Raw genomic sequence first — 25,282 nt, 5'->3', positions numbered from 1 at the left:
TACTGTAAAAATTTCCCAAGTGATTCTAATGTATAGCCAGGGTTGAAAATCCTAGTCTAATTCAGAGAAATCTAATAATTCTATATAGTATTTAGGATAAAGTTGGTTTGATTCTAATTATCTTAATCTTTGTATCTCATATATCATCAGGGTACTTCTTTCATTATTTCTTTAAAGATCAGAACTTACGATCCAAAAGATTAACTTAGTGGGAAAATCCCCCTTCCTTCCTCCCTTCCTTTCTTCCTTCTTCTTTTATTTTTTACTTTTTAAAAAATGTCCTTTCCCCCTAAAACCTATTCTGGACATTGAAAACTCTTAAAATGTATAAACAGTTAGTGATAATTAAATTTAAAGCTTCATGTATCCAATCTTTAGAAATTAAGATTTGCTTCTAAGAAATATTGAGGTTGTTATAGTAAAGACATTCATATAAGGCTCTTCAAAATGTATGAAATAAAAAACTTGCAGTTGGGGTTGGTGTAGAGAGAGGAAAGAAAGAGCTAGACTGAGGTAATTGCCATAATTGAGGATAATTACATCTTTGAGTCTCCAGCCAGCTATATGAGAAGGGAAGAGAAAAGGAAATATGATTTTTGTACGTATAGTTGAGTTGTTATTTAAAAAAAAAAGACAAACTAGCAGATAAAAAAAACCTTTTTCCAGGCACTAAAATCTCCCGAGTTTATCACACAGACACACACCAGAACAATGTCATTAATAGTTTTACCAAAAAATGCAGATAAACAAATCATGACAGTTTCTTACACTCTTATTTTATAATAGCCACCTCATTAAGACGTTAGTCCATAGGGTTAGCAGCTCCCTCGTGTAGCCCTAACTCATGACACTAGAACCACGTTGGCTACGATATGGAGGATATTAATATTCTAGGCAGCCGGGGTAGGAGTCTGTCTTCAGTCTGTCTGAAAGCCATATCCAGTAATAGGCAGGGAAAGGGCATCAGGTCACAACTCTGTTAGGAACTACGAAAGGTTGGAATTTGAGTATTACGACACAGTCTTGGGGAGAGTATTAATAGTGTGGAGACTATATTGAAATCATACACATTGGTGTCTTAGATGGATCCTGGATCCTTTGATTCCAGAATCAAAGACTTATGATAGATAAGTGAATGTTGCAGAATGTCTCAGATTGCTCTTAATCATGTTCTCAGGAAGGTGAAACAGAGTACACAGGTGACTGCTAGCGGACCAGTTGTCCCTAAAATTTGCTTGTTCCTGATAATAATACACCAATGAAATAAAATGAAGTAAAATTTCAAAGACTTTGAAGAAAGGTCTAAGGAAAGTAATGTAAAAAAGATTGAATCCTTCTCTTAATTTCAGGATTAGCAACGTATTGTTTTACAATTAGTACTGAGAAATCTCATAACCGTTATAAATAATTGCTTACAAAAAGAACTGGAATGAAGCCACTTGGCTTAGATCATTTAGTCCAGTGGGTTGAAATGATAAATACTAATTTCTTTTCCCAATAACTAGATGCCAGTCACTATTTTGATTTTTTTATTTTTCTTTTCTGTCTGAAAACATACCTTCTTGTTGCTTATGTAAGTATATTTTTCTTGAAGTCTTCCTGTAATAGAGGCATGAAAAATAATTAAGCAGTGCCCCTGTCGAGATCAAATCCCACTGTTGCATTTCCCCAGAGCATACATTTACGGGGCTGCCAATATGACCGTGGTGCGTACCCCACACCTCTAGGGGGCAGCACGCATGCGTTACTGTGCGTGCTGTTAGCACAAGCAGAGCCACTTGAAGTGTCAATGGCAGAGAAGAGTGAACTCACATTCTTGACTCTGTGTTCAAAATTTGAGTTCCCATGTTCCATTTTTTAAGTTGTAAATAGTTTTACCTTAAACACCATAAATATGTGTTTCTTTTCCTTTTTATGTATTATTATGATACGGTAGTCACCATACAGTACTTCATTAGCTTTTAATGTAGTGTTCCATGTTTCATTGTCTGAGTATAACAGCCAGTGCTCCATGCAATACGTGCCCTCCTTAACACCCATCACCGGCCTATCCCAATCTCCCACCCCCCTCCCCTCTAAAACCTTCAGCGTGTTTCTTGGAGTCCATAGTCTCTCATGGTTCGTCTCCCCTTCTGTTATCCTCCCCCTTCATTTTTCCCTTCCTTCTCCTACTGATCTCCCTGCTATTCCTTATGTTCCACAAATAAGTGAAACCATATGATGATTGGCTTTCTCTGCTTGACTTATTTCATTTAGCATAATCTCTTCCAGTTCCATCCATGTTGATGCAGATGTTGTGTAATCATCCTTTCCGATGGCTGAGTAATATTCCATTGTATATATGGACCACATCTTCTTTATCCATTCGTCTGTTGAAGGGCATCTCGGCTCCTTCCACAGTTTGGCTATTGTGGACATTGGTGCCATGAACATTGGGGTACATATGGCCCTTCTTTTCACTACATGTGTATCTTTGGGGTAAATACCCAGTAGTGCAATTGCTGGGTCATAGGGTAGCTCTATTTTTAACTTTTTGAGGAACCTCCGTACCGTTTTCCAAAGTGGCTGTACCAGCTTGCATTCCCACCAACAGTGTAAGAGGGTTCCCCTTTCTCCACATTCTCTCCAACATTTGTTGTTTCTTTCCTTGTCAATTTTTGCCATTCTAATTGGTGTAAGGTGGTATCTGAATGTGGTTTTGATTTGAATTTCCCTGATGGCTAATGATGTTGAACATTTTTTTCACGTGTCAGTTAGCCATTCGTATGTCTTCATTGGAAAAGTGTCTTTTCTTAATACAGTTAAAACTGAGTCCCTTAGGGGTGCCTGGGTGGCTCAGTCGTTAAGCGTCTGCCTTTGGCCCAAGTCATGATCCCAGGGTCCTGGGATTGAGCCCTGCGTCTGGCTCCCTGCTCAACGGGAAGCCTGCTTCTCCCTCTCCCACTCCCCCTGCTGGTGTTCCCTCTCTGGCTGTGTCTCTCCCTGTCAAATAAATAGATAAAATCTTAAAAACAAGCAAGCAAACAAAAAAACAAAAAACCCAACTGAGTCCCTTGGACACTCAGAAGGTGTGGCAGGCCCTTTTTTCCTGAACTTACCACAGCACATCTCTAAGATGTGTCTGTCCCAGGCTGTGACGCTTGCCACCATAGGCCACTCTCCTACCTCTCAATTTAATGCCTTTGGAATGTTCCTTCCCCCACAAAATGGGTGAAAACATAGCACAGAGAAGTGAAGGGGAGGGAATGTCAAAGTCATACCCCAATAATACCTCTTACTGTGCAATTGGAAGACTCTTCTTGTTTTCCGCTTTCCAGGAAAAATGGAAATTGGGGCAGAGTGACAACACTGACTACTTGACATACGGAGCACTTTGAAGTCAGCAGGGGAAAAGCCTGTCTCTAAAATGTCAGTGTCTGAACCCATATTCTAGGTCTCTCCCACACATTTCTTAGTTCTGTCGCATTGAGTATGAGTTCCAAATGAGATCCTTCAGCTCGGAGCCACTGACACTCAAAATATAAAGCTCCCCAGATTATACTAAGACTGTCTGTCCATAAACACAGCCTCAACCCACGACTTCCATTTTATTCATGGCTTACAAACAGAGAAAATGGGAAATCTGGAGGGAGAAGATGTGATTTTCACTAGCTATGAAGATTTTCAGAATTGCATTAGTTTCAGTTCATTAGGTCTCATAATCACATTAGCTATGTGACATTGTAAGGAGGAGAGATGCCCTGCGGAGACCCCCCCCCATGGGTTCCCCCGGAGTCTTACTACCTCTTGCCCATGGGGACTCAATATGGAATTAGACTTTTTCCTTTCACGGGGTGAACCAATAAAAACAATACAGCATGTAGAAACTGTGTTTACAAAAACGTTTCCTCGTCCTTCCCTAATTCTTCCCACAGTTGTGCTGTGTCCGTTTTGAGGACTTGGGAACTCTTGAAAGTTTGCTGAGTAACTCCCATGTCACTGGGATTCCCACTGGGGTCCTAACAAATTTGGAGTCAGTGGTTTTCAGTGAACTACTCACTTCAGAGTCACTTAGGACATGTTAAAGATACAGATTCTTATGCCCCACTCCAACTTTATTATATCAGAGTATCGGGCCTGGGCCTCAGCAGCCTACCTACCACGCGCCTCGGGCATTGTGAAGCAGGACGTGGGGGGTTCTCGAGGACACGTGTGCAATGGCTGGCGCTCTCCCGTGGCCCGGGAAGGAAGGCAAGGGCAGCTGATGAGGCGACGGATGGAGGGGGCCGGAGGCCACTGAACTGAGGCACTTGAATACAAGAGGACTAGGTATGCGGCAGGGCCACAAAATACTCGTCCTTTAAGCTGAGAAAACATTCTCTTGCTCGGAAGTATGCTACTGTTCTGTCCTGCCACGTCTCTCCTCAGAACCCTATAGTTCACTCCATTTGCCTTTTTCTATCTAGTCCAGAGTCTTCTGGCTCCCTGGCATACCAGTGGCTCTGTAGTCCACATGGACCTCTCCCCAAGGCGGTGACTGGTTCTGGTCGTTGAGCTCCCTGTCTGGTCGTGTCGGACCATGTCGTGTCTCCAAGTTGGCGCCACTCCGTTACACCTACTCCTCTACCCCTGTCAGTGTGGTTTTATCTTCCCTAAATTGTGCAAAGGGAGAGAGGAAAATAAATTTATTGAAGTATGTAGACAGGTACATATCCATGTCATTCTTAAATTCACAGAGTAAACCTGGATTAAGGCCAGCTATCAGTGAAGTGGTAAAGCAGGGGAAAAATGACAGAAAAGGCCCCAAAAATCTTCCCTTTGCCGTCCTCACACACTTGGTGCCTGCATTCCAGCCTCAGCCCTCTCATCCTTCGCCTTTGCCTCCCTATTCCTTACCAGGTGACTTGGTCTCTTCCATTTACGCCTTTGTAAGATTTGAAATACACATACCAATGTTTGCACGCATATTTGGTTTTCTAAGCGTCCTTTAACCATAAAGTGAAAGCAGTTTTCTCCCACTTAGTAAGGAGGTGGTAGAGCTCTATGGGTACCTTCCCTGGTCCTTGAACTCTCACCTGTCCCTGGAGGCTGGCCGACCCTGACTGTGATGGAGTGCGTTCAGGGAAGTGGTCCTTCCCACCCCGTGACCATGCACAGGCTGTCTTTGGAATCACCAGACACATTGAGGACAGTTCTCAGCTTGAAACTACATCAGTCCAAGGGCACTGCAGCTGGGTCAGCGCCACAGCGCCTCTGCCATCAAGCTGAACAGAATCAGGCGACAAGTATTGTGACTAATGCAATATGGTCGAAGCGAAAGGGCTTGTGGCTTTTTGTTTCTTTCTGATTTCACGTGCTTGGAATTCAACAGTGAGCTTTTTAAAATCTTTGATCAAAATATAGCTCTGTATTAGGAACTTGACTCGAAACATTTTTCTCCTCTTGCATATTGAATTTTTGCAATTAAATTGCCTCAGACCCATGTGATCTCATATTCAAGAAGATGAAACAGTGCTTGGGACATAGTAGGTATTTAACAATTATTTTTTTAATGAATTACAGAGTGTCAAAGAGCAAAATACACTTTGTGCCTTAGTGTTAAAGAGTAAGAAATATCAGATATTAGTCAAGAAACTAATGAAACCAACCCAAAGAGCTGACGTCTTTAATAATAGAGACAGAGAACTTCTCCAGAATGTTTTATTACATTTGGAACCTCTTCAGGCTTATCAAATACTGAGGTTGGAAATGAGATTAGATCCCTTACAGATTTGCTTTCTCTGGAAGATCTTCCTAAATTTGGGCATATGCCTTTAAAAAGCCTCAGAGCTTCCAGCAGCAGCATTTTCTCTCTCCATGACAGGTGTATGCCCATCTGCATATTTTTGGTTTTGTCTTTGCCTTTTATTTAAAGGCTGTTATAAATATGAATTATAAATGGGTAAATATGCCAGCTAGCTGTTGATGAAGAAAACAGACTGGTAAGTCAGCCGCGCCGCCAGTGTTTGGCGGTGGGCTTGCCAGAAGTGGAGCTGATGTTTTGCAGGGGCCGTCGGGATTGATTCCCACCGCTGGCCACAGACTAGAAAGGCTGCCTGTGATTTTTCCTCCTGACGCTCCTGTAATTGCTGCGGCCTGGTCAGGTTTTCCTGGGAATTACTAAGACTATGCTTTCTGGGGAGTTGAAACTATTGATCACACTTAGAATTTCATGTTCTTGATGGGTCGACATTTCCCTTTGGGTGGAAAGTCATGAATTTTTATTTTAAACCTGAGGAATTTCTGGCTACTTTCATAAAATGATAGAGTCCAAGAGCTGGAAAGAAACTTAATAAATGACCTCATTTTTCAGGAGGAACTGAGGCATGGGAGGTTTGGGCTCGGGTGAACACGTGGAAAGGAACACACAGGGACATGTCCCCTCCCTGGCATTTCATGGGACTCTGGGCTGGTAAAGAGCTGCCTTTCACTGGGGTACTTATATGGGAATCGAGAAAGTCCTGTGATCCAGGGCCTCTGGCCTCATCTTCACGTAACTTTGAATGAGATGAAGACCAAGCTTCACCAGGGATCTGGCGGGATGGCCCTTCAGCCCTAGTTGGAAGGAAGATGGTCATGTGTCCTAGTACTACTCCAAATGGAGTCCTCAGGTCAGCAGGCTAGACCTCACCTGGGAACCAGTTAGAAACACAGAATTCAGAATCTGCTCCTTAACAAGATACCCAGGGGATCTGTAGATATATTGAAGTCTGTTCTAGAACAGTCTTCTCAAATTTCAGCCTGCATCACAATCACCTGGAGGGCTTGTTAAAACAGATTATGGGGGGCACCTGGGTGGCTCAGTCAGTTGAGTGTCCGACTCTTGATTTTGGCTCCGATCATGATCTCAGGGTCGTGAGATCCAGCCCCACATCGGGCTCCCAGCTCAGTGCAGAGGCAGCTTATCCCTTTCCCTCCCCCACTTGAGTTCTCTGTCTCTAAAATAAATAAAATCTTAAAAAAGAGATTAAGAGCCCCACCCTGACTTTCTGATTCATAAGCCTCAGGCAAGCCCAGAATTCTACATTTTTACCAAGTTCCCAGAAGACACTGAGGCTTCTGGTCCAGGCCCACCCTTTGGGCAGCTCTACACTACTGGAACCATTGCCCTGCCACTTTTCTACAAGGGGCTTGGGAATCTTCTAGAGCCCTTGAGTACCCCGTTGCTGGCAGAATGCCTTGAGGATGAGCCCTGAGAACCTGTGCTTTCAAATACAAGTTCTGACTTATTCTACTGTAACCAGTCCCAGCCCTGAGGAGTTCCCAGTAGCAGCAACAAGTAACTTGCTGGGATGTTTTTTTAAGATTTTGATTGTGTTTTTTAGGAGTCAATAAAAAGCATTTTGTCTGCTGATTCTATAATAGAAAGAATCCGTAGTGTTTTAAAAATAGAGTCAAGATGAGAACGAAGATGGCCATGACACACCAGGCGGCAAGTTGAGCCACGTTCTTGCCGGCACCCAGGGAAAACCTGAACTCTGAAGTTAGCCGCCCCTAGTGAGGATGTAGAAATACACCAGAAGGTGTGGCCGAGACAGCAGACGGCTTTATCTAATGCTGCTCTAGCTCGCGATGAAACCAGTGCTAGAGTGGGACTCCTCCCGCGCATGTCTTAAGTTGCCGTCTACTGTTCAATTCCGCCTCTTCCCTCCTGAGAGCTTCCCTTTCCCAGAAGAAGCACCCTTTGATGTGCAGTCTCAACGAGATAGCACGTTTAGGGTGAGGGCTTGGTAGAAGCTAATTGCTATGTGACGGATGCTGGAGCATTTGTAATTAACTGTCCACCCCCAGTCCGACCAGCTGTTAAAATACATCTGATCATTTAAATATCATCAGCCGTGAATGGAGGATTTGAGAGGCATTTAGGTCAAGCAGTAAGTTTCTGAACCTGTCAGCAAAGAAACTTCAGTTGTTATTGGTTACATCTCTATTATGAAAAAGAAACTGGCTGAATCACTGTACCTAAGAAGCCAGATAAACGCAGTGCAAACAATGCTTAACAGAGCCGGACTGTGAAGTCCTGGTCTTGGAAGCTGACCTTCGAGCAAACACCAAATCCTCATGGGGCTCCAGCAAAGCTGTTGGCAGGGGCCAGAAAGTGCTCTAGATCCCTTGGAAGGAGGGCACGTGGTGATGCGCCGCTGGGGATGAACACTGAGCAAACCAGAAGAGAGGGAACGTTCTCCCCTGTGGCGCTAAGAACAAGTCATGATAGGGGAGGTTAAAATGGCCAGAAGAAGGGTGAGGCTCCTATGCCCCAAACGGGCAGATACCTGCGGATGGTGAACGGCGTGGGGCTGACCTCCACCCGCTCCCCGAGAACGCACTGCTGGGCGCCACGCTGGAGTGGAAAGTGCCGGGGACACTGAGTCAGGAAACCTAGGGCTGTGTGACCCCAGACATGGTACTTGACCTTTGAGCTTCAGTTTCCCCACCTCCACCAGAGCGCGGGAAGGATGAAATAACGTAATGTGCAGAAGAGACGCTGGCACGGAGCGTGTACTCACTTGGGCTTTTTCAGTGGTTTTGATTTCAAGCCTTTGAGTCAAAACTGGTACGTGGTAGGTCCCTTCCGGACCTGGGCAGTCAAGATGATCGATCACAGGTGGGAGGGAGGCAGTACCATGGGAATCTATAGGGAGTCTGACAGGCAGACTTTTGGAATTCCTCATGTCCCCGTGGAATTTCAACACCATTTGAAAAGACTGAGAAAGAGCAGTTTCTTCCCATCCTTACCATCTCTGAAGGCCTGGTCAGTATTCACCTCCTTGTGGAAGCTTTTTCTCCTCTGCTCTATTAGTTCATTAGACAGTTAATTCATTCAGATTATTAAGTGCCTACTGTGTGCTGCTTACGAAGGCTACAGCTGTGAACCAGACAGGTCTGTTCACAGCGCCCCCTTTTGAACTTTGACCAGCGGAGGAGACGGCGAAGAGCTTCATCACTTCAATTTTGAATAATGCCATGAAGGAAAAAGCTTTACAAGCTTTTACAAAACGGGCCTAAACAAAACTTGTGTGTGCCTGTGTGTGTGTGTGTGTGTGTGTGTGTGTGTGTGTGTGTGTAGGGGGGGGAGGGGGATTGGAGTGCAGCATCCGGAAAGTTGCTCCAAGGAAGTGACACTTAAACTGAGATCTAAAGCGTGTTAGGCTTTCATCAGATGAAAAACATGAGAAGGAGAGCCAAGAATAGTTAAGGCTCCTCTCTCCCTTGAGACATGGAAGCCCCAGAGCCTTTTGAGGGAGGGAAGAGACAGGAAGGCATGAAAGGCCCTTGCTGAGAAGGGGTCAGAGGAACGCCAAGCTCGGGGACACAGTGGGGCCACCAGTGCTGAGAGGCTGGCTGCAGTTGAGAGAATCCGTGTACATACACACCACCATTTCCACGGCTGTGCCTTTTCTCAAGAGACGTTCAGCTGCTTTGGTGACAGTACAAAGAAGCCAGGTGGCTGTGTTTATTCCGGAGTTAAGGTTTTGCCTTAAGACATATTTGGCTTATTTTTTAATTATTTGCCTGATGTGCTCATCTCTTGTATTCTCCTTCTCTCCCTTACCTTATACATTATTAAACTTGCATTTTGAGAGTCCGCTTGGGAGTTTATTCCTCGCCTTTCCTATAGAAATAAGTATTCAGTAAAAAAATTTCTTGATTGGCTTCTATTTTCCAGTTTATGTAGATGCTGAGAAGACGGTGGGAAATGATGTGGACATATCCCCCCAGCCCCAGGAACCTTGAATTTAGATCAGATGAGCAACATGCAGGGCACAAGAGATCGACCACAAAGCCCAAATGGCACACTTTCCATTAAGACTTGCTTATGCAAGGGGCGCCTGGGTGGCACAGCGGTTAAGCGTCTGCCTTCGGCTCAGGGCGTGATCCCAGCATTATGGGATCGAGCCCCACATCAGGCTCCTCTGCTATGAGCCTGCTTCTTCCTCTCCCACTGCCCCGCTTGTGTTCCCTCTCTCGCTGGCTGTCTCTATCTCTGTCAAATAAATAAATAAAATCTTAAAAAAAAAAAAAGACTTATGCAAAATGAAGCCCTTTTACCTGTGTACCTCACCTGGTCTCTAAGAATCAATCAGTAGCTCCCTCTTCCCTCTCCCTCCCTCTCTCTTGAGATTTACCATTAAAAATAAAAAATGAGGGGCACCTGGGTGGCTCAGTCTGTTGAGCACCTGACTCTTGATTTCGGCTCAGGTCATGATCTTGGGTTGTTGGATCGAGCCCCTTATTAGGTTTTGCACTCAGTGTGGAGTCTGCCTGAGATTCTCTCTCCCTCTGCCCCTCCCCCCTCACCTGCTCTAAAAAATAAATAAAATCTTTAAAAAATGAACCTTACAAATTGGTCTTCAGGTCAGGATATGAGCAAAGCAACCTTAGAAGTTATTCCTTACCCATCAGAGTCTCTTACTTCTTGGCTCTTCTAAAGACAAAAAACCAAAATGGTGATGGGGCTTTTATAAGCAATAAACTGTATTATTTCTGTAACGTAAATTTACCATATTTTTGAAGACAAGCGAGAGCCACACAGACCCCTCCCCCTGAAAGGGTCAGCTCTCCCGTTTCCTGTGTGGATCAATACATTTGGTAGTACGAACAGTAATCAGGTTACACTGACAGATGGCCTTCAGGATTTATAACTTGCTCTTAGAATGACGCCTGGCTCATTCTGCCTACAGAAGCAACCCTTGATAACAGGGTCAGTTAGTGACGTTCAAGATTTCCAGGTCCCCTTCTCTTGTGCTCAAGGTGCTGTGCTTCTCATAAGCTGCAGAGGAAGAAATGTCAGGTCATTGCTCCATAGTGATGCTTTAAAATTTATAGTTTAAGAACTACCAAGAAAATCTTAACCTTGGAGTCCTTCACCACTTTCTGCTCTTTGGGTGTATTTTCCCAATTCAGGGAAAAAAGAGAAACGGGGACATCTTTGTGACGCCCTTATGTGGCAGAGAACCTTTGTGCCTTAGCGAGGTGGACGACCAGCACTGGTGTAGGCGGCAGACCCGGTGAGCGCTCATCCAGAGCGCAGCGTAGCCGCTTGCCTGTGTCGGAGTCTCTTTAATCTGAAGAGAAACCTACCGGAATCTAAATGCTTGAGCTTAAAACTCTCGCAGGGACTCGAGAATTCTATTGAGAGCTTGGTTTAGCCTTAGCTGGCGCATCTGCCCATGCACCTCACAGGACAGGAGCCCAGCAGAGAATTTGGCTCCTCGGCCATTGTTAAATTCGTTTGGCTAATCTGTAGCTCATAAAGTGTCATTCTACCTCGTGGTTCCCACACCGGGTAATGACCAGGAAGGAGGAATTCCCATGGCGTTGTGTCCTGACCTCCTCATTTTGGCTATCAGTGAGGGGTCATGAGTGGATGTGGTTTCTATCATGCTTAATTATGAGTTGACCAGGAGAGCTATAAAATGGTAATGACTGTCATTACCAACCAAAGCCTGCTTCAGAGGAATTAAAGTGTCTTCTTCTGTCACTAATCTCACTGGCCATCCCAACTCTGCCAAATTGTTACACAATTTGCTGTGATCAGAGCACCTACCTGTTAGGAGTGTTAAAAAACCAAATAGTTGTCATTTGGTCATCACCTTTTATTAATTTCATCTGGTTTTTCCTTTTTTTCTTTCCCGTTGGAATTGATTTAGGTGGCTGATCCGCTAGGCTAATGGAGACAAAATACCTAGCACAAGGCACAAACAGCAGGAATAACTGCCTCTCCTTAAGAGGCTGATGATTGAGACTGAGCATAGGATTATACCGCCACCTTGTGGTCAGTAATGGCACCTGCTTTTAAAGTGAAAGGCCATCGTTTTTTCTAACTGATTGAATCACATTTTAAGAACATGAATGGATGTAAGAGCATAAGAGATTATGGAGCAAAATAATTTTGCCCAAAATAATTATTCATACCAGCTTTTCAGATCCTTTCAGAGAATCCCCAACAGAAGTTCTATAACCTCAAGTACTGACCTTTCTCAGGGCCAAATGACAAAGTCCCCACAGTAGTCGGAATGTATATAAAATTGGGGTGGAGGGATGGTACCATTGCCTATTTTACAGTGTCACACATTTGTATTGACAGTCTCAGCTGTGAATGTACATCAGTGCAGCCAATAATGATCTAAAACAAAAAGATATGCAAGTATTAATCTTTCGTGAATACGATAATCATCTTCAACTCCTCTCCGCATGGCATCTGGGTGCCATAGTCAGTGTTAGTTGAGGTACAGTGAATGGTGTTCCTTTTCCCTATGTTGAGTAACTCGTAGAATATTTACACATGTGGTCTGACAATGAAATATTTTTCAAACTTCGAAGAACCAATATTCCACAGTTGAACACAATTTTATCGAGTCAGGTAAGAACAGGATTGAAAGAAAGAGGCTTAAATGTCTCCATGAAAAAATGAGAGATCACTCCAAATTGTTCCTGGTGTCCAAGTTGTCCTGCTGCTCTGGGTTAGTTCTGGATACTGAGAAAATACCACACTTGATGTACGCATTAGCAGAAAATAAGATGGTCTTCACGAACAGTATCATAGTAACAGTTTCAGAGACTTCGAAGCCTTCGATTATCTTTTCCACGTGAAATGTGGTTGGCAAAGGGGCACCGTGTATGGTCTGGCAAACGTCATCATTGTGGCAGGAGCCCTTCCTTTTCAGGGTGACTTTCCTCCCCAAACACTGTGCCTCTTGTCCTCTTATTCTACCCTGCTCTTGCTAATCCTGAGAGAGGCCTTCCGGGCACAGGCAAAGACACCAATCCCCCCACTGCTCAGAACACACTAAACTGACCCCTGAGCACTGCGTTTAACCTCAGTGAAACGAGCGCATGAAGTCTAGTCTTGGGGGGAAAGGCCATCGCACTGCTTGGACAACCCCGGACCATCCACACAAGGCCTGCGCTCTCCTCCCCAGCAGGAAAAGAGTATGGAAGTCATAGGTGCGTCTGCACACGTAAATGGAGGGGTGGTCCATCTGGACACACGGTCCTACCTTATTTGTAGCTAAGACCCCAAAATGGAAGCAGATGACCGGAGAAGGGATGGGTGAGAGAATTTGGAAACAGAAGTCCAGACACAGGAAGAGACCAAGAACTGGCGCAGACTTTCTCTACAATAGAAATAACCCCACCCCCACCCCCACCGGTGGGCTGTGAGGGTCCAAAGGTCACGTGTGTGCAGACCCCTGCTCTTGGCCAGGCCCCTAAAAGGGCGGCTGCTCTTGCTGCGCTGCCACCACTGTGGTGACCCGTCCTCCTGCAGTTTCGCTCTGCGGCTTCTGACAGGCAGAAGCTGCCCAAGCCCCGGAGCCTTGTCTTTCAGGAGGAACGGCGCTGACTCAGAAACTCGATGATGGTCATGCTTTTCCTTGTGAGATTCTTGTCCGGGAGAAGTGTCGTTCTCTCGGTAGCTTTTCAACAAATTTTAGTTGAAGGGGGGTGAGCCAGGAGCTTTGACACATTTTCTCTGAGTTACATCTTTTATTCAGTGGCTCATAATAATCCGCTTTCATCGTCCCTCTCCCTACCTGCTCTGATAGGCTGGGCGCCCCGCGTCCTTCCATTGTATTCTACCTGCCTTTCCCACTGAGAGAGAGAGAAGAGATGAGAAACGTGTACAGAAATGGAGAAAGGTCCTACAGATTCCACAACCAGCTTGCTGGATGGATATCTGGCTTTTGAATGATTCACACAGCAAACTATTTTCTAGGAATCTGGCACTTTATAAATAGACATTGATTAAATCTGTTGTATGAGCGAATGAGTGAACGAAGGAGGAAACACGCAAATGCCTGCACAACAGATCTCTTTTGTTTGTGGTTCCTAAAATGTGTTATGCTTCGGGCCTGTATATAAAAATTTATTTCATATATATTCGTAGGTCACCACGATTTATGTGCTTGCTTGAATATATTTTAGGAACTGTGGTGCCAATTTGTAGTCTAAATTTAAAGTGAATTATTCATTGCTCCAACAAACCAGAAGAGAAGCAGTGGTTATTTTCATTCAGTTATAGCTGTCCAGGGGCAAACATACAGAAGCAATCTGACCAGCCATTACTGTCTGCGTGGATTGTTTGCAGGCAGAATATAGAACCAGCACGGGAAGAAAGACGTTCTATATTACGCAGGAAGTTGCGCATTTACATATTTACAGAGCATTAGGAAGTGTTCATGTTGACTCAGGGACCTAAGGACAACGTGGACTTCATCTAGAATGCTCTCTGTATACATTGTAGATAAAAGTTTCTTTTTCTCCAGCTTTTTTATTATTCTTCGATCTTAAATATTCAAATAAATGTGTTTCACTTGGAGAAAATTTGGTCCAGTTGAACTGCCTTTGCCAAAATGGCTTTTATTCTCCAACTCTTTCAAGGGGCGCTCCTCTTTGGCACGAAGCCATCCAGGTGCTGGCTTGGTGCACACACTGCAGTGCTCCCGAAATGTACTCACAGCTCTTTCACTGAAGCAAACGACAGTGTAAATATGGACAGACTTTTGCAAGGGAAAAAATTTTTTGAGTTCTGATTAAGATTATAATTTGTTTATTTTATTCATGAAACTAGAGATTAAGTTAAAAGCTCTTCGTTTTAAGTTAGAATATTCTAGAATCGAGCAAAGCAAATGTTCTTTAAACAAGGCCTCTCTGACAAGAGATAATCATTTTTTAAAAAAATTTTTGAGTCTAGTTGACACACAGTATTACATTAGTTTCAGGTGTACAGCGTAGTGACTCAGTTTCTCTATAGGTTCTGCTCTGCTCACACAAATGTGGCTGCCGTCTGTCACCAGACCACACTATTACAATACCACTGACTGTATTCCCTATGCGGGGCCTTTTATTCCTGTGACTCATTCATTCCATAACTGGAGGCCTGTATCTCCCAGGATACTCATCAATTTTTAATATACGGCTCTATTTTTCAAAATCTATAACTCTTAAAATATTTCACAATACTCATGTGACCATTTTCATTTAGAAGATTTGTAGGTGGAACGGGGAGCACGCAGTAGCCCCCACTAGGGGGCTAAGATGACAGTTTTAGAGTCAGAAATGGCTGGATTCACATCCTTACCCTGCCACTTAACATCTGTGACATCTTGGGAGAATTTACTCAATGTCTCTGCCATTCAGCCTTCTTGTCTGAAAAATGGGGACGAGCAGGGCCTTCTTCACAGGCTGGTAGCAGTAATTAAGTGAGGAAGGCATTTAGCAAGGGTCCCAGGACATGCCAGGTACTAAAATGTGCTAGGTATAGCTCTTCTGCTTAATTTATACTTTTTTACAAATAGGTCTTGTTTACTTCTGGTGATGTATTCTTAGCATGTATTTTCATCTGTTCATTTGAAAATGTACTTACGGAGCACTCACAGAAACTCAGTGAAAGCTGGCCCTGAAAATAGTCACATACTCACAATAGATAACAGTTCTGAAGGTGAATATAAAGACATTCTCTTTCATTAATTGTACCGGCCTTCAACCTTCTCAAAGAGAGGTAGGTTTGGGAGCTAGGGAGATAGGTGGGGAAGAGGTGAACTGCATTTTTTGAAAGCTATAATAAATGCTTTACCCTGCTCTGCGGAAAAAAAAAAAAAATCCAAACAAGCATTTATTTGCTGTGGAATACAAGGGATCTTATTTTATTTGAAGATCTTAAGAATCTGTCCCCAAACATATCAAAATAATAAGCTATCCCTCACCTCAAACACTGTGCTGGGCGCTTGTACATTCCCACTGGAGGTCTTCAGGTGAGGAAAACAAAGGCCTGGACAACAGAGGGGACTTGCCCAGAGACAGGTGTCCAGGTGAGGCCAGTGCGTCCCCACACACCTCCCTGACTCTGCTCAAAGCCTTCCTCCCGACACACACTCATTACAAGACTCTCTCACTTCACGTGAGAAGTTGTTTCAAAACACACTGGTCTCTCTGCAGGAGGACGAAGCACTCCGCGCCCATGTTCCCACCTTTGAAGGACTGACGGACTCCATCAGCTCGTGCCACTTCCTGCTCCCACCATGGGACCCCCGGGGAGCATGCTGAGCAGCGGGCAAGTGCAGGTCATCCTATGGGGCAGTTTGGCCACCGTCGCCACTTTCTTCCTCATCAGCTTCCTCATTTTTCTGTGCTCCAGTTGTGACAGGTGAGAGCCATTCCCTGTACCCAGAAGATTCTTCAAATGAAAAGCATATAGGAATCCCACTACATAGACATTCACAGACATCCCTGTGTTAAAATTAACTTCTCTGCTGCAAAGCATTGCAGGACTTTTTTTGAGGTTGAGTGAAAATCCGTATCTCATTTTGCTGAGGAGCAACTGGAAGAGGCCTCGTGTACAAAACTTCCCAGAATGAAATTCTTGCCATTCATTTGAGCACATCCTTGTTAAAATGTATGTTGTCTTTTCCCATCTATGGACATTTCGAAATCTAAGTCTGATGTGTTAAAGGTACTCTTTTTGTTGCCCCTTGGGAGTTACTGAGAAGTACTGCTGTTATGTGGTTTGAAAGGATCCTTTTATTAAAGATTGGTAATCTACAACTGCAGTTTCTTAAGAAATAGGTTAATTTTCCTATGAGAGAGATAAGCTGTATAAAAAATAACTATCTTGTCTTTTTTTTTAGTTATGCTTCTCCTCCCCCACCCCTTCATGTCTCCCTCATATAAAATGTCTCTACTCCCCAAAAAGAGATCTTTGCTCAGGAGCAAAGCTCTTTCTAACAGGGAGTAATTCCCCAGATGCTCAGACACTGTTAGGATACGGGCAGCTTCTGGATGGAATGGTGCAGACCAGCCAGCCGTCTTCCAAACCCTCCTCTCGGTGACTTCCGGAGAGACCCTGAGGTCTCTATCAAGAGGGGGGAAGTCAGATTCTCTGAACCAAGTAGCCTTCAAATCCCTGCCTAGTTTGGACCAGGGGCTCTACAGCTGGGTCTGAGTCTGAGCGGGAAGATGGCCCTCAGAAGAGTTTGCTCCCCTGGACTTGGGAGGGCCTGCCTGTAATTATTTACACTCCCACTAGGTGTCACTGTTGCCTTGTACATATATGGGAAATGCCGTCTCTAGTACTGATGGCTTTCTTTAGACTGTCCTGAGTAAAAATAAATTCTATTTTTATTCGATGGACTTTTCCATAGACTGGAAGTACATATGACTCATCCTGAGAGCATGTATCCTTCCCAACGTGCCAAAATTTGTATTTTCTTTCATTATTTTCCCAGTCCCGTGGTAGTGTGCAGTCTACTTAGCAGATTCTGAGTTAAGACAAATGAAAAGTAGAAAATTGTCTGGATTTTCTTTAAAAAAAAAAAAAAAAAAAAAAAAAAAAAAGCAGTATCCTTTCTAGTATTCTAGATATGAACAGTTTCTACCCAGGAATGTGTCTCAGTCCTCTTATTGTAAACTTATATTTTCTACTCCAAGAGAAAGGGGAGAGCCAGAGAAGTGACCAGTCTCATCCTGTGACTTGACCCCCTCAAACCCTAACAGCTGCAAAGGAGTGATGGAGTCACTGTCCAGCTTTTGCTTCCTTGGCAAAATAAACCAGGATCTTAAATGAGAGATTTAAATGTTGATAAATATTAGGACAGAAAGGGGAGTGTATGTTTGATTTTAGATGGCATGTTTGATATTACAGCAATGTTTTTCCATTTCAGAGAGAAGAAGCCGAGGCAGCACAGCGGGGACCATGAGAACCTGATGAACGTGGTGAGCCCATGTGCACATGTCTGTGTGTGCTTTAAAACGTCAGCCGCTTATCTAAGTGTGTGCCTACAGCTGCCAGGCTGAAGGAAACTGAGGGAAAGAGCTCAGCCAGGGTTAGCTGGCTGCCTGGGCTGTGCCCTCTCTGTAGGATTCTTATTCAGTGTGGCTAGAGGCCTGTGCAATTAGCTGGGTTGGTTGGGAGAGTTTCTGAAATGGATGCAGTCATGTTGCTGCCAGAGAGATCCTTCGAGAGCTCCAGCCTACCTACTACCGCAGGGACACTTGTGCCCAGCTCCAGCCTGTATCCCTTTGCTGGGGCTGCATAACCAAGGACCACAAACTGTGGGGCTTAAGTAACACCTGTATTGTCTTGGAATTCTGGAGGATAGAAATGGAGACAGAGGTGTCTCTGGGTCTGGGTCTTCTGAGAGCTTGGAGGGCAAATCTGTTCCAGGCGGTTCTTGTAGCTTCTGGTGGTTTGCTGGCCATCTTTGCCTCTCCTTAGTGCCGTCACTGTCATGTGCCGTTCTCCCTATGTCTCTCCATATGATCTCTCCTCTCCACGTGTTTCTGTGCAAGCTTCCCCATTTTAGAAGGACTCCAGTGTGACCTCATCTTATGAAGATATGGCCCAGCTGGGTTTCCGAGGCCCTCCTTTCTTATGGGGCCTGGTCAAGCCCCTCCGCTGCCCCCTGGTGAGGAGCAGCCTGAGTGTCCTGGTCCTGCCTGGTTCTCTCCACTCAGGGTCATGCCCTCGCCTGGCTGAGCAATTCCAGCAGCTGGGGAAGGGGCCACCCCCATATTGGCAGGGCTGACTGCATCCATCTTGCTTGAGCCCCGTGGCAGTGCGAAAACAGAGAAGGTGTTTCCAGTCTCTGACGGAATTTCTCAAGATCAAGGAAAAACGTCTTTGTGGGAGAAGGTGTGAAACATGTAGCCAGCAGACAGGCCAGAGCTTCCCCAGCAGGGGTCTCCACGCCCAGTCTCCGGGCCCTACGGATTCCATGGGCATGGGCGGGACTCGTGTATCCCCAGCAGCTGGGAGCCCTTGCGGTTTCCTGGCCTCCTTCTCTGCAAGCACACACACCCCACCCACTGCTGTCCTGGGTTCTCAGCACCACCTCTCCCTTTATCCTTCTCCCATCTCCGGTCAACCCCACTTCGCCGCCGCGCCCCGCACCACAGTTCGCACAGGTTGCTGCTGTGCTGGTGGGGGGCGGGGGGATCACTCCACTGTTGCTCCTCCCACATGTAGGCCCCAGACGCCAACTTTGTTCACCACCCCCTGTGCTCCTTGGTGCCAGGTGGTAGGTAGGTTAGGGCAGAAGGCAGACCTTCCATCTCTGTCCTCCATCCCTGGTCCTTCCCAAGCAGCGGTTCTTAAGGGTGGCCTGCGCTGCTGGCAGCAGCACCACCTGAAGCTCTTGGGGCCCAAGGAACTGTTAGCAAGCCCCGCACCGTGTGATTCTGCTGGCTGCTCATGCTTGAGAGCCCCGCGGTAGACCTCCAGCACCTGCTTGTCTGCCCGGGGTCAGCAGCAGCCCCGGGAGAGAGGAGATAGCGGCAGGCGGGTGAGAGGAAGACGGAGACTCGTGTACCTTATCCCTCATAACCCCACGGCCTCTCTTACACAGCTGTGCGTGACAGCGAGCGAGAGAGCGCGAGCTAGTGCGTGGTCCCGTGGGCACTGGTGTGCGAGTTCACCCACACAGCCTGTCCACCCAGCTCTCTTTAAGAGCTTCTCTCTCCGCTTCTAGATCTTGCTCAACTTGCAGGTTCGCCATTTAGGCCAAAGAAGCCCCTGTGGTCAGCCTCGCCTCCCTGCCCTTGATCCCAGCTCTTACACATCCCGGCTCCCTCCTAAGCCCCAGAGGAAGCACCACTAAATCCTAGCCTAAAACAGTCCCGAGGCACGGGGTGTCCCGCAGTCTGACCTGGGGCTCCCCGGCGGGCCCCCTGTCTGAGAGCAGCTGACCCGATGATGCTACTGCAGCAGGGATGGGTCGTGATGCTGTGAGGAGCCTGCCTGGTGGGCCTCCCCCCTTCACCCCTGACCCCTGTCCAGGTGGGACGCTTCTGTGCTCTGAGCGTCTGCACCCTAAGGTCCTGGCAGCCTAACGCAGTGACCCAGCTCCTGGCGCCCTGCCGTCAGGAGCCACGTCACCCTGCAAGAGTGGGCTCGCAGGAAGGGTTCATGACACAGTGGGAGCTACTGGCTATTAGTAGTAGTATTTGGTTCCCAGTGAGAAGTCAGAGAATTTATGAAGCCAACTGGACAAGCTTCTGGAGCTGTTTGTATCAGAACTTCCCACGTGGATTCCTGGAATATGGTCCAGGTGTGGCGAGCTGGGTCACCTGCTGTGACGCCCCGGTCTTCTGTGAGAAGGGTGTGGGAACAGGTCCCATCAGCAGTGATTCAGGCTGCCACACGGAACCAGCTGGGCATTTAAAGAAACACGTGAACTACCAGCACACTTTGTGACTGCGTGTAGCTCTAGCTCGGCCTGGCGTCTTCCTCCACGTAGTATCTCCACATCCGAGCCCAGCAGAAAAACCTTCCATGCCGTTCTTCCCCCCAGGTATCCTGAATTTGTGACGATAAGAAAGGTTTGCAGACCTGCTATTTAACACATGGCTGTTCTTGTGAACCTTGAAGTAGAGACCTGGCTGGTTATGAAATGGTCTCAGGATTCAGGGACCTTCTCTCCTTCGGCGAGACTGCAGTCTCTTCCCTTAGACGGCATGTCTTTCTAGACGTGGCACACCTTTAAGAGCAGCATTTTACAGCACCTGTGGCACGTGGATTGGCCTGCTGTCTGCAGGAGTCAATTCTGTCCTGCACTAGGGCTCTTGGTCCCCTTTCCACCTGGACCTAAAGGGACTGGGCCCTCATGCCCTACCTGTAGGCCACTCATAGAGCACCAGGTAGATAGCTCTGCAGACGGTCTTGGAAGATCTGCAGGGTCTTGGAGAGTCTAGGACAACTGTGTCCGGTAGAGCTCTGCCCCGTGACGGAGATATTGCGTACCTGGTCTGACACAATAACCACTAGCCACCGACGGCCTCTGAGCATTCCGAATGTCACCGGTACAGCAGAGCAACTCCAGCTCGCTTAATTTCACTTGGTTTACACGGATTTGGGGTCTGTTGTTGCTGTTTTAATTTTTAGAAAAAGCCATGGCTACTGTCCTTTGCCTACAGTCTGATTCTTCATGTGGTGTTTGCTTTGCAGCCTTCCGACAAGGAGATGTTCAGCCGTTCGGTCACTAGCCTGGCCACAGACGCGCCTGCCAGCAGCGAGCAGAACGGGATACTCACCAATGGCGACAGTAAGTTCCGCAGAGATACCAGCTTTCCCGCAGGCCTCATCACCTGAGAAAGTTGGCTTCAGTACACATAGCCCAGCAACTAGGCAGTGTGTTCTCGCTCACTCTCAGTATGCCTACGGTTTTAGCACAGATAAGCTCATGTGCATGAAAAGTTAGTGTTTATTAGTTGGTTTCTCTGTGCCGGTGCTCTAAGACTTGTATACTAACTCATCCTAACAGCTACCCAGTAAGATTACTATTATCAAGAGTAATATTATTACTCCCTGTAAGAGCTCTTGTTACAACTTACAGGTGAAGAAACAAACAGTGGCACATCACTGCTTCATCCCATGACCACAGACTCGGTCCCTTCGAACAACAGAAGTGTGTTAACTCGTAGCCCTAGAGTCAGAGTACCCGCAGAGCTGCACTTCGTCCTAGAGGCTCTAGGGTGAATCTGTTTCCGCACCTGTTGCAGCTCCCCAAGGCTGCCTGCCTTTCTTGACCCCTAGCCCTTCCCTCCCTCTCCACCTCTCTCTCCAGCTCTCCCGCCAACTCTGTCACAGTGATTACACTGGCCCTGCTGGGTAACTCAGGCTGCTCGCCCATCTCAGGGTCAGCCGATCGTTCATCTGCACCTCTGTGATGATTAAGTACACACAGAGTGGCGCCTGCCACTGTGTTAGACATGGTCCTGGGCTCCAGGGGTCTTCGAGAATCCCAGTCTAGTCAGTAAAAATGATTAAAAATTGTAAGTTATAAACACACGGATACATACACATATAAGGACTACATATAATATATAAGGACTATATATTATATAAAAAGAATATAAGGTAAATATATGCATGAATATAAATATATATTTAAGTACACATTTATACATATGTACTTATACTTTTTATACTTATATATAAGGAATACAAAATGGAATGACAGTCATTTAATAACTTGTTCGCCACAATGTTAAGTATCAGAAAGGTGGGGCTTGGCTTTTTTGATGTATCTCCAGCACTTTAACAGTCACTGGGACATAGTAGGCACTCAAAAAATATTTGATAAAGGGATGACTGAATGGTTTCCACGCAGTGCATTTCTGTGGAAATCTAAGAATTTCACATTTGATTTTCTAATTTGAGGTAGAAACGGTAGGCAGAAGGGGCAGCGAGATGGAAGACCTTTAAAGAGGCACAGGCATACTGTCCCTTGTGGTTGAGGGTACATTTTTGCCCCACTGTTTCCATCATGTCTGCCAAACAAAAGTGACCACTGGAAGGGGGGATGGCTACCAGTTATTCCCTCCAAAAAGGAGGCGGCCAATAAGGCCAGGGAGGGTGGCCACCATATGTGCCCCCCCCCCCCGATTCAGTGCTCTGCCTCTCATGGAGTCAGACCCCCTGGTCACATTAGACACACTGCCTACAAGAATCCCATCACTAAGCAAGGAAAGTAACCGTGAACCAAATTTATAGCCAAGATAGTTTATTAAACATTGTATTGGAAAGATGTAATAGCTGGCTTTAGTTTCAACTGCGGTTGAAATCTCAACAGTCATGCCATGTGTAATTTGCAAGTTTAGAGTCGACTAAAAAGCAAGCACCTTGATTTAACTTAACTTTGCATTAGCCAGGTCACTGTAGTAATTCTTTAAGGTACTGTCTGTCTTCATTTGTATTACTTCTGCCGCTTTAGTTCTTTCAGAAGACAGTACTCTGACCTGCATGCAACATTATGAGGAGGTCCAGACCTCAGCTTCGGATCTGTTGGACTCCCAGGACAGCACGGGGAAGCCAAAATGTCATCAGAGCCGGGAACTGCCCAGAATTCCTCCCGACAGCGCAGTGGACACGACGCTCAACACAAGGAGTATGGACGGGGACCAGGGCCTTGGGACGGAAGGGCCGTACGAAGTGCTCAAGGATAGTTCCTCCCAAGAAAACATGGTGGAGGACTGCTTGTATGAAACTGTGAAAGAAATTAAGGAGGTGGCAGCAGCCGTGAACCCAGGGAAAGGCCACAGCAGCAGGTCAAAGTCGACTTCCGCTTTGAAAGAGCTTCCGGGGCCCCAAGCCGCCCAAGCGGACTTTGCTGAATATGCCTCAGTGGACAGAAACAAAAAGTGTCGACAGAGCGCTAACACAGAGACTGTCCTTGGAAATTCTTGCGATCTGGAAGAGGAAGCCCCACCACCTGTCCCCGTTAAACTTCTGGATGAGAATGAAAACCTTCAGGAGAAGGAAGAGAGCGAGAGCGCCGAGGAAGGAGCCGCAGAGGGGACCAGCGAAACCAACAAGGTGGGCTCCCGTAGTTTTGTTTCATGTGCTTTTGTCATGATTGGGAATCTAGCTAATCCGGGGCTTTTACTGGCACATTGTTCTGGGAAGTATATACAAACACTTTCAGGTTCGCTGAATGATGAAAGCTGTTTTAACGTAAGCTGTGTTTGACTTTTTCCCCCCTCCAAATAATAAAATACTGAAAACTCATGCTTGTAAAATATTTCTCTGTTGGCACCTAACTTGGATATTTTCCAGTTTTTACATCATGTCTAATTGGGGCCAAGTATTATTTTCTTCATTTTGAAGATCAGGAATTAAATGGAGACTAGACTCTTTGCCACACATTTAGTCTCTTCTGCTCTTGTTGCCTCAAGCAGCAGGGGATCTTTACCCTTCTGGGATCCCAGAAATCAGAGCCCAGGAAGATACACGGAGAGGACAGACTCACGGGTGCCACTGGTGGTAACTGATTCTAGGCAGACTTTTATGTAAATCCAGTAAGAGATTTTATTATGTGACAATTTCAAAACAATACCTATAGCTCTTAAGTTTAGATATTCAACAAAGCTCTAAAATGTATTAACAATGCCCAAGGCTTCTCTGTTTGTTTCTGATAACCTGACCTAGGAACCACAACAGCCTGAAATTCACATCTCCTGTTGTCAGTTTCTCCTTGGGATTTAACTAGGCCCAGTCTTCTTACGCAACTACTCTCCGATTTGTTTTCTACACGGGAAAAAGCAAGGTTCTCATCTCAGGTTTTGGTAGGAAGGACAAGCAGGTCAGTCAATAGTAGCCTTAAAAGGGATCTGGATTTCATGATCAAAATGTGAATCCTAGCTATGGTTATGTAGGTTACAGCAAGTAAGTCATTGTGGTATTCTCTGAATGCATTTTGACTTTTCATATTACCCATGAAAGCAGCTGTTGAGAGCCTCAATACAGGTGTTTATGAACCTAGTCATAAGATGCAAAAATGCACTCTAACGTTCTGCCTTCATATAACCAAAGATAATAAAACTAATGTAAAGTTTATTGTGCCATTAAGGCTTTTTTACTTACAAGTACTTGAAAGATAAGAAGGTCAATTGTCTAGCCACTACTAATAAGTAATTCTCCAGATATCACATTAGAATCTGGAAATATCCATCTGGGAATCATATAGTAATATAAGAATGAGTAACCCATCATCTCCACTATAAACAATTCTAATTTTAAGCAATTGAGAGAACTTGAAATATTTAATATTCATTGATTTTTTCATTCACAAGATTTTTAGTGAGCACCAACTATATGTCACACAACCTTCTAGGTGCTGAGAATACACTGGTGACCAAAACATATAAATGAACAAAATTCCCGCCCCCATGGAGCTTACATTTTAGGGGGAAGAGAGAGACATAAATATGCACATAAGTAAAGTATATGGTATTTAGAAGGTTTTAAGATTTGTAGGGAAAAATGAGAACAGAATAAGGATCAGGAAAGCAGAGTGGGAGTACAACTGTGACTCAAGCGGTCAGGGTCTGCCTACTGTGAAGGTGGCATCTGAATGAAATATTCAAGGAGGCGAGAGACTAAGTCGGGGAGGAGCAGATGCAGCAGGGGGAGGGGCAGGGTGAAGGCGCTGAGGCTGGAGCCTTCCTGGAGCTCGCCTGGCCTATCCAGGGATGAGGAGGGGACAGGTGTAGCTGCAGAGGGAAGAGCAGGATGAGAGCAGTAGAGAGAAATGCAACCAGGGGCCCATGCTGTGGCCTATACTCTTAATCTGAATAAAAAAGGGGCCATTAGAAAATCTTGAGCAGAAGAATGGATTACTCTAGGTTTGGAAAAGATCTCTCTGACTAGTGTTAAATTCAAGTGTCAAAGGTAGGAACAAGGAGACCAATCGGGTGGCCATTGTCACAAACCAGACAAGAGAGGATGGTGGCTTGGAACAGGACGAAAGTCATAGGAGCTAAACTGGAG

General features: G+C 45.6%; 1 protein-coding gene across 2 annotated transcripts in view; it reads left to right on the top strand.

Moving 5' to 3' along the window:
- The window catches only part of PAG1 (phosphoprotein membrane anchor with glycosphingolipid microdomains 1), a 136,545-nt gene that overhangs the window by 96,866 nt on the left and 14,397 nt on the right, over positions 1 to 25,282 (top strand). For both annotated transcript variants that reach the window (XM_026495837.4, XM_044382726.3), the window contains exons 4-7: positions 15,958 to 16,165; positions 17,679 to 17,730; positions 20,960 to 21,056; positions 22,728 to 23,329. In XM_026495837.4, coding sequence (XP_026351622.1) covers positions 16,041 to 16,165; positions 17,679 to 17,730; positions 20,960 to 21,056; positions 22,728 to 23,329 — 876 coding nt within the window. In that variant the 5' untranslated portion in view covers positions 15,958 to 16,040. The remainder of the gene's footprint in view (positions 1 to 15,957; positions 16,166 to 17,678; positions 17,731 to 20,959; positions 21,057 to 22,727; positions 23,330 to 25,282) is intronic.

The sequence above is a fragment of the Ursus arctos genome, unplaced genomic scaffold (genome assembly GCF_023065955.2).
Source record: "Ursus arctos isolate Adak ecotype North America unplaced genomic scaffold, UrsArc2.0 scaffold_6, whole genome shotgun sequence".
Taxonomy (NCBI): domain Eukaryota; kingdom Metazoa; phylum Chordata; class Mammalia; order Carnivora; family Ursidae; genus Ursus; species Ursus arctos.
This window is presented reverse-complemented; position numbering and strand designations above follow the sequence as displayed.